This window comes from Triplophysa rosa, linkage group LG10, assembly GCF_024868665.1.
Source record: "Triplophysa rosa linkage group LG10, Trosa_1v2, whole genome shotgun sequence".
Lineage (NCBI taxonomy): Eukaryota > Metazoa > Chordata > Actinopteri > Cypriniformes > Nemacheilidae > Triplophysa > Triplophysa rosa.
The window spans coordinates 20061478-20070186 of record NC_079899.1 but is presented as its reverse complement, the minus strand read 5'-3'; the positions used below and the strand labels follow the sequence as shown (position 1 = coordinate 20070186).

General features: G+C 39.1%; 1 protein-coding gene across 1 annotated transcript; it reads left to right on the top strand.

Moving 5' to 3' along the window:
• Window positions 1–510: 510 nt before the first annotated feature.
• kif11 (kinesin family member 11) lies at window positions 511–7837 on the top strand. Its single transcript, XM_057344062.1, has 23 exons — window positions 511–617; window positions 830–955; window positions 1200–1332; window positions 1438–1535; window positions 1647–1725; window positions 1841–2026; window positions 2103–2227; window positions 2336–2426; window positions 2513–2755; window positions 2832–2927; window positions 3010–3098; window positions 3179–3266; window positions 3388–3576; window positions 3705–3912; window positions 4333–4505; window positions 4780–4905; window positions 5367–5525; window positions 5859–5998; window positions 6070–6349; window positions 6469–6691; window positions 6811–6977; window positions 7057–7167; window positions 7276–7837. The coding sequence occupies exons 2-23, from the start codon at window positions 882–884 to the stop codon at window positions 7384–7386; spliced, it is 3189 nt and encodes a 1062-aa protein (XP_057200045.1). The 5' UTR covers window positions 511–617; window positions 830–881; the 3' UTR covers window positions 7387–7837.
• The last annotated feature ends 872 nt before the right edge of the window (window positions 7838–8709 follow it).

Sequence of the window (8709 nt, the reverse complement as noted above, 5' to 3'; positions counted from 1 at the left end):
TATAAAATTGACATAACCATAAAGACCACTACTGTACATTTGCTTTGCATGAAAAGAAGGAAGTCGTGCACAGATAGACGCAACAAACATATAATACACATTAAACAGGACATGTAATTTAATTTTAATTTACCTTAACACTTTGTCATAAAATGTACTATAGTTTATTCGAAACGTAGTATTTTAGTTTTTTTAGTTTTAGTTTTATTCACTAAAATTACAATTATAGTAATTACAAAACCATACATTTTAACCCCAACCCCACTTAAAACAAAAAGAAACGTATGTATTGTTTTAATCCAAACTTTTTCAATATATTAATCTAAGCATTTTATGTCCACCATTCGCCACCATTCAAAACACTCCACATTCCCGTGATGCATCAGCTCCAAGTCGCCTCCATGTAAACCAATCAGAGGCCGGGTGAAAAAATTCTGTACTCTGATTGGCTTAAAGCTGGAGATGGGCAATATTCAAAGTCAACTAACTGCTGAGCTTGAAAACCCTAAACGAGAACCACAGCACATAGACGGCATAGAAATAAACCTCATTTCTGGAAGGATTTTAAACGATTTTGGCGTGTATTTGGTCTTCTTTAAAAGGAAATCAATTTAACGGTACGTGCGCTTGCCGATTCTGTTCTACTTTCAAAAGTTTCTTTTCGTGGTTTATTTAGTTTAGGCGGCGTTTATAACATTGACAGTGCCAGTAAGGTGCGGATATTTGTAATGTAATCTTTTGTCTATTTATTTTTCTTGTTGTGTGTTTATTCTTTTAAACTAATTAAAGGCTTCGTTTTCTGATGCTTAATATCTGTATGTTTTTAAAGGTTACATTTAAAGGGCGTTTCAAATCTGGAGCACAAAAGACGCTCCTTTACCATGGCATCGTCTCAGATATCAGCAGTCAAAAAAGATGAAAAGGGCAGAAATATACAAGTGGTTGTACGATGCAGGTGAATATATACATATATATGGGTTTTTCAAAAAGCTGTGGTCCGCATAAGTTTCCCCACTCACTCAAGTTTGTTGTTGATCTGAACTCAAGAAGGAATTATTAATTGACTTTTTTCTACATTTAACATTGTGGTTTCTTTTTTGTTTACTTCTTTATAATGGGAACTGTATAGACATTTTGCTATATAAACCCATTTTTTCCTATGTCTCATTGACATATTTCCACGTTTATGTCATTTGCAGGCCATTCAACACTGTGGAGCGTAAATCTAACTCTCATACAGTCGTTGAATGTGACCAGAACCGAAAAGAGTTGATGGTCCGTACTGGAGGTGTTGCAGACAAAGCAGCCAGGAAAACATACACTTTTGATATGGTGAGTTTTTGGCCTGTTTTCTTATTTTATTTAACCCAAATCCTCTGGATTGATATAATTATTGCAATGCGCTGTTTTTAAATGTCTTATCTGAATTGGTTTTAGGTTTTTGGCCCTTCTGCCAAACAGATCGATGTGTACAGGAGTGTGGTTTGCCCTATTTTAGATGAGGTCATCATGGGTTATAACTGTACAGTCTTTGCGTGGGTATCTTTAGTCATCTTTTGAAATGATTAAACCCTATTAATAGTTTTAGGTGCTATGTTTTAACAGCAGTGTAAAAAATACAATGGTTTTTTGTTGTTTGTATAAAGATATGGACAAACTGGGACAGGAAAAACCTTTACTATGGAGGGCGAGAGGTCACCTAATGAGGAATTTACTTGGGAAGAGGTATGTCTCGAGGTCAAGGTTTAAATTCCATATCTGACACCTTTCCAGATGTCAGCTTGTATCATGCGAGATTTCTTGTGATGTCTGTCTGATCTTTTAAATTTCTCCTCTTTAGGACCCTTTGGCTGGGATCATTCCCAGAACTCTTCATCAGATCTTTGAGAAATTGTCCAGTAATGGTACAGAGTTCTCTGTGAAAGTCTCTTTGCTGGAGATATATAATGAGGAACTCTTTGACCTGCTCAGCCCTGCTCCTGATGTCACCGAGAGATTACAACTATTTGATGATCCCAGAAACAAGGTGCACTTGTTTGTTCAAATAATTAGCTGTAATGCATCTAAACTGTTGTCAATATAACAGTGTGTGTATGTATCAGAGGGGTGTGGTCATTAAAGGTCTCGAGGAGATCACGGTGCACAACAAGAACGAGGTGTATCAGATCTTGGAGAGAGGAGCAGCCAAGAGGAAGACGGCCTCCACCCTTATGAACGCTTATTCCAGGTAATCACATCAAACCAACACCATACATCCTGTAGAGGAAATACAGCTCAGGAAGTATTTGCATGATGGAGTTGTTTTAATGTCCTTACGCTGCTTTGATTTTACCAGTCGATCCCACTCTGTGTTCTCCGTGACCATTCACATGAAGGAGATCACACTAGATGGAGAAGAGCTGGTCAAGATTGGAAAACTGAATTTGGTGGGTCTACTCGCTTCAGATTATGGGATACGAGTAATATTTTTGTTACATCTTGATGAAACCACCATGGTTCCATCTCTATTCAGGTGGATCTTGCAGGTAGCGAGAACATCGGACGATCTGGTGCCGTGGATAAGCGGGCGCGCGAAGCTGGCAACATCAACCAGTCTCTGCTGACTCTTGGTCGGGTCATCAAGGCTTTGGTGGAAAGAGGACCTCACGTGCCCTACAGAGAGTCCAAACTCACCCGTATACTGCAAGATTCCCTTGGAGGTCGCACTAAAACCTCAATTATTGCCACAGTGTCTCCGGCCTCCATCAATCTTGAGGTGTGTTCCACTGCTGGACTCTCACTCTTTCTTGTTCTACCTATTTTCCTGTAAAGCATGTTGATTTTCATTCTAGGAAACTCTGAGCACATTGGACTATGCTAACAGGGCTAAGAATATCATGAACAAGCCAGAGGTCAACCAGAAACTGACCAAGAGAACGCTAATCAAGGCAAGTTTCCTTAACAATAGTTTAACACATTTTTATGGTGTCTTGTTTGGCATTTGTCACAAAAACATTCTTAATGTTGCAGGAATACACAGAAGAGATTGAGCGTTTGAAACGAGATCTGGCTGCCACCCGTGATAAGCATGGAGTGTATCTCTCTGTTGACAACTATGAGTAAGTCAATGGGGGAAAATAATTCAAATAAGAACAGCCTAAATGTTTAAGGTTCTTATGTTGGCACTGTCTGTTTGCAGGAGTATGAATAGTAAACTGGTGTCTCAGGAGGAACAGATTACGGAGTACACGGAGCGAATTGCGGCTACGGAGGAGGAGCTCAAAAAGGTGAGTTTTCTTTTTTCAAATATTTCTGCTTTTGTGTGTATATGTACTCTGCCTTCTAATTTTCTGTTTGTGATGTCACAAAGTGTTGTGAAGTGCTGATTATTTTGTTTTGTGTTGGCAGATTATGGAGTTGTTCACAGACAGTAAGCAGAAATTGGACCAGTGCACTGAGGACCTGCAGAATAAGAACCAAATACTGGAGGAGGCCAACAAGGACTTAACGGAGACCAGGCATCGCCTGACTCAGGAGGAGTTCATTGCTACACAGCTCCAGAACAATGAGGGCCAGCTATACAGCACTGCTGACCAGGTCAGTGAGATACAGTTACAGTCAAAATATTAAGAAGCTTTTTGTGTGTGTGTGTGTGTGCGTGCGTGTGTGTGTGTGTGGAGAGAAATGCATCTGCACACCATCCTAACCTGCTTTCTCTCATCCAGCTGTTGAGTACGGCTGAGACCAGCACACAGGATGTTAGTGGTCTTCATGCTAAGTTACAGCGAAAGAAAGATGTGGAACTTCATAATAGTGAGGCCCAAGAGAGCTTTGCCCAGTCCATGGAGAACTGCTACAACAGCATGCAGACAACACTGCAGGAGCAGGGCCACAAACACTCGGCTATCATTAACTATTACCGATATTCAGTGGGTGAGGAAGTAACTTCTGTATTTACTTATTAAAGGGATTTTTCACAAGCATAACCAAATTTCCCTAAGTTTTACACACCCTCAAGGCATCCTGACTGAATATGACTTTTTCTTGAAGCATAATGCAGTCAGAGTTATAATACCGCGTATCATTTAACTTCCAAGCGGTAGAATGGGAGTGAATGGGCATCGACTTTTTGATCTAAGAACTGCTCGACACTGCTCTGTGCTCTTAATAATAGTCTTCTGAAGCAGGAAATTTAGTTTTGCCTGTGAAATATCCTTTTAATTTTTCCTTTAACTCTTTAAGTAAAAACTTGTGCTGATTGAGCTATAAAAATGACATAACAGTACTAAATGATTTTGTTCTTTTTGGCAAACAGCAAAACATTCCCTAGTTGATTTTTGTTTCTTTTTGTAGGTGAGCTGCTGACGGTGAACAGCAGGACATTTAAAGAGACTTCAGGCGCCGTGTGTGAATCGTACAGCAGTATTAAAAGTGCAGTTGGTAAAGGTGTGGAGCGGTGTAAGGAACAAGTGCTACAACAGGAGAAGCTCTCACAGGAGGCTCAAAACAGTATGCTGGAAATACTGGTGCGGACTTTGACATTTTGCATTTAATATGTAATATTTCTTGAAAATTGAGTACATTCTTATTTGCCCCTAATGGTTTTCAAAGCTAGAGAGCACATCACATTTTCTTCAATGTCATGCAGCTGTATTTCAAACAAGAACAAAAGTTTAAAAAAAATATTTTGATGGATTTCATTCTGATTTCATCGATTTAAAAAGCTGTTGCTTTTATTTAGACTTTGATGTACAGCTTAATTTATATGTAAGGAAAGTGCTTATTTAATGTCTTTTTTAGGATGAGCACAAACAACATCTAGAAGAGGTTCTGGTTGCACAAGCAGTGCCAGGTGTCAGGTCCATCATGGCTATGAATGACAGTTTGAAGCAAACCCTTCATAGATACCACGAGCTTGCTGAACAGGTGTGTGTGAGAAGAACCAATTGACACTATTTGCCAGTGTATTTGTTTGATTGGATTCGCAAGATGATAGGGATTTAACAATATCAAAATCTCTCTGCTCGATAATACATCGGTATAAAGCCCACAGTATGGTAATTATTGCAATATTTAAAATGCCAAATGATGACTTGGAAACGTGCCATAAGCATCCTCTTTTTCTTTATCCTGCTTGGAGGTATGAGTTTTATAGTATGAGATGGGTCAAATGACCTAAAAATCCCTTTTGTAAAATAATTGCACCAGATGGACCTTGCCAAAGGTAATTATTAGGTATTGTTATTTCTTACATTCTCTGTTAGGCCCAGAAGAACTGTCGTTTCATACAGTCAATATTGAGAAATTTTGCTATTGCGGTAACACGATATCGATAATATATTGTTACATCCCTACAAGATAATCATTAGGATTAATGATTTTCACAGATGGAAGGTCTGAAGACAGAAATGATGTCGTTTTTCAACTCCTCTGTTGAATCTTTGGCCGGTATGCGAAAGAGTGCCGTGCAGGGCTTCAGCGCTCTGCGTACTGAAAACGACAATCTAAAACAGCAAATTTGCCAAACTGGAAACAACCATCAGGCGGTAGGTCTACTCGCCATGACACATTCTTGGAAACACTTGTGCTGGAACGGATTACAAAGCAATCATGCTTGACATTACTGCGTACACATTTCTGTCAAGTTGATTGAGTTCGATGTTTACCAGCTTTGTGGGCTATAAATGTAACCGATAGGCTGCAATTAATTTGGGCTGTTTCTGTAAACTTGAAATGCTGAGCATACTTCATTGTTAAGGAGTTTGTTGTCCAAACTAAGCCAGTAAAAATATTTTTGGCAACTTTTGATAGTGCCGGATTAAAACATTTGCAAGCCAACCAGCCCTATCTTGACTTGTAATAACTATTTCTCTCTACAGCGTGTGGCCCAGCTGGTTCAGTGTTTGCAGGACCAAATGAATCTCTTGGCTTTGGAAACTCAGACAGACTTGGAGGGTCTCTCACAGGCAACTGCTGCCCAGATCATGCCACTAGAAACTCTGCAGAGCTCCATACAGAGGTGAGAGGAGATCCACGTGTACCGTCAGTTCTCAAGATGTACAGTGTTAACAAATCTCATTTTTATTACAGTAAGTGCATGGCGGCAGAGGAGGACACCGTGTCTGTTTGTGCTCGGCTGGGTTCTTCCGTGGATGGAGTGATGTCAGAGATGAAGGCAGCAACAGAAGAGGGAGAGCGGGCATTGGAAGAGTGTGTCGGTTATTGCGGACATCTGCAGATGTCATTGGACTCTCTGACCGAGTCGGGACTCAAGTGGTGTCACGACGCAAGAGACTTGACCGAGAATAAAACTCAGGAACGGCTAAAGCTTATCAGAGAGACCGACACGGCTGTGCAAGACCTAATGAAGGTTCGATTTTCCTGTTTGCTGGCCTTTTTTATGAAAATATTAATGTTTAAGTTTAGACTAGTGTGTTTTTACCACCTTTGGGAAATCTAAGAAAATGCTTATTTTATGTGTGTGCACAGTCTGTAGAAGAAAAGGGGGAGAACGCTATTCGGGACTGTGAAGCTAGGTTGAGTCAAATTCAGCAGGAAGTGGAAGGAATCCTGGGTCGTGTGGAATTGCAGACGGGCAAAGATGAGGCCACGTTGCAGGAGCACAGAGAGACCCTCTCCTCCATCAGCACTCGGGCGCTGGACACCGTACACAACTTCCTCAGCTCTGAGCTCAGACAAGATTTACCAACTGGTGAGAAAAGCAGAGAGAACGAAGTTTGGTTTATGCACACATTTGTATTGCCCTAAATAAATGAGTATTTCTGAGTAAACAGTGGTAGTAGTAGTAGTAAAGTGTTTGTGTCATTGCAGGAACCACCCCTCAGCGTAAGGAGTATGCGTACCCGCGTGTTCTGAGCAGGCCGAGGAGCCGAGAGGAACTGGAGGAGGAGTTCAGAGCTCAGCAGGAGGAGCTTCAGAGCGCCCTGAGCCAGTGTGAGACTGTTATAGAAGTAGATGAGGACAAGCCTCTTGATCAGGTACCATAAAACTTATTAGATGTATTTTTTTATGTATTTATTTGGACCTATGGCTAAGTTTTTGAATCTGCTGTTTTAGGACTCTCTGGAGGATGAAGTCAGTGTTTCTAGCGATGGAAACACCACCGAACAGTCTTGCTTTGATGAGAACTTGGTATGTTATGAAAGCGGAAGAGTTCCCTTCTTCAAGGTGAGACTTTTGAACATCTCTTGCGTAAGAAAACATGGTTTATAGTGCGAGCTGCATATTGAATGTTGGTTAGATTTCTGACTAAATATTTTCTCTTTTCCCAAATAGAAGAAAGGCAAGAAGGAAAATAGCAACAAGTCACTAAACCGCTCAAAGGTTGAGAATGAGAGCATGTGTACACCACCCCGTTCTAAACTACCACTGAGGTGTCAGAATTAACACGCATTGTTTGTTTTTAATCCTTAATTTTATGTCAAATAGCATTCTTTTTAGCTTGTATGTCTTTCAACATGAGTTGTGAGTGTCTACCTTTTATATGTCTGTTTGGTTACCTCATTGTCACAGTTTTTAAATAATAAATAACTAATGTTATGTTCAGGGTGATTGTGTTACTTTGCTTTTCACTAGTTTAGACTTTTGTGTTTTAGGAGTATGTGTTCTGATTTAAATGCTTACAATTAAAGAAAAATCCACTCCATCTTTAATAAAGTGTATTATAATGTATAAAGTTGTTAATGTTGTCTTTTATATTCACTCTGAGATTGTGTAATATTGGTGCTTATGTGTGCACTGTGCAGCTATGTTATCTTTGAATCTTAAATTCTTGGAAATTAAAGAACAACTAGTTGAGCTAAAAGACATTCAGTTGGTTCATTTAATAAAGATTTCAATCTTACAAATGCCTCTTTATTAAGTTTGTCATTGCACTTGCTAAATAAGGCCTCAATTGCAAATGTAGCAGTGGCTTGCAAATTTTGGAGTTACCTTATTTCGGTCTAGGGGTTATGAGGTCAATTGAATTGAAAGCATTCTGCTATGGGGGTTGACATGATATAACAATATCAGTTAAAAACAACCAATAGTTAGAATTACGTCTGAAGACAAAGTCGAGCTGGTTTAAATTATATTTCAAAATAAATGTATAATTATGCCCACTGTAGTTGTCTTGTACGTTTCATTTTTTAATTTGAGAGGTCATAGTTCACCCAAAAATTTAAATTCTATCATCATTTGCTCCCCCTCAAGTTGTTTCAAACTTGTATACATTTTTTGTTCTGTTGAACACAAAAAAAATTGGAAGAAAGTTTTCAGTTCTGGGACATCACTACCATAGTAGAATTTTTTCTGTTCAACACAAAATGAGAGGTTTTGAAGAATTTAGGAAGGCAAACAGTTCTGAACCATTTTAATCGGTCCTACTATGACAGTCAATGATGTCCCAGAAGTGAGTAAATTATGACAATTTTCATTTTTGGTTAAACTTTCCCTTTAACATTTAGGTTATAATCATGTATAACAAATACATCGATTGTCCATTGAAGTCTGAGCTACAAAAGCGCCTTCCCTTTAAAATTTATAGGGGCGGTTTCCTGGACAGGGATTATTTTAAACCAGGACTAGGCCTTGATTAAATTAGGATATTTAATTGTTTTAAAAACACACTTTACAAATAACATTGCTGGGCATCTTGAGACAAAACAATTGCACTGATATATTTTAAGTTATGTCAGTGCAAGTTGTTTTCGATTAAGACACCTCTAA

Excerpts from the sequence above, each read along its gene's own strand:
- kif11 (XM_057344062.1), top strand. The coding sequence starts at position 882 with ATGGCATCGTCTCAGATATCAGCAGTCAAAAAAGATGAAAAGGGCAGA. Across the intron at positions 3,099-3,178 it reads CTCTCTGTTGACAACTATGA|GAGTATGAATAGTAAACTGG; the intron begins GTAAGTCAATGG and ends GTCTGTTTGCAG. Across the intron at positions 5,999-6,069 it reads CTGCAGAGCTCCATACAGAG|TAAGTGCATGGCGGCAGAGG; the intron begins GTGAGAGGAGAT and ends TTTTTATTACAG.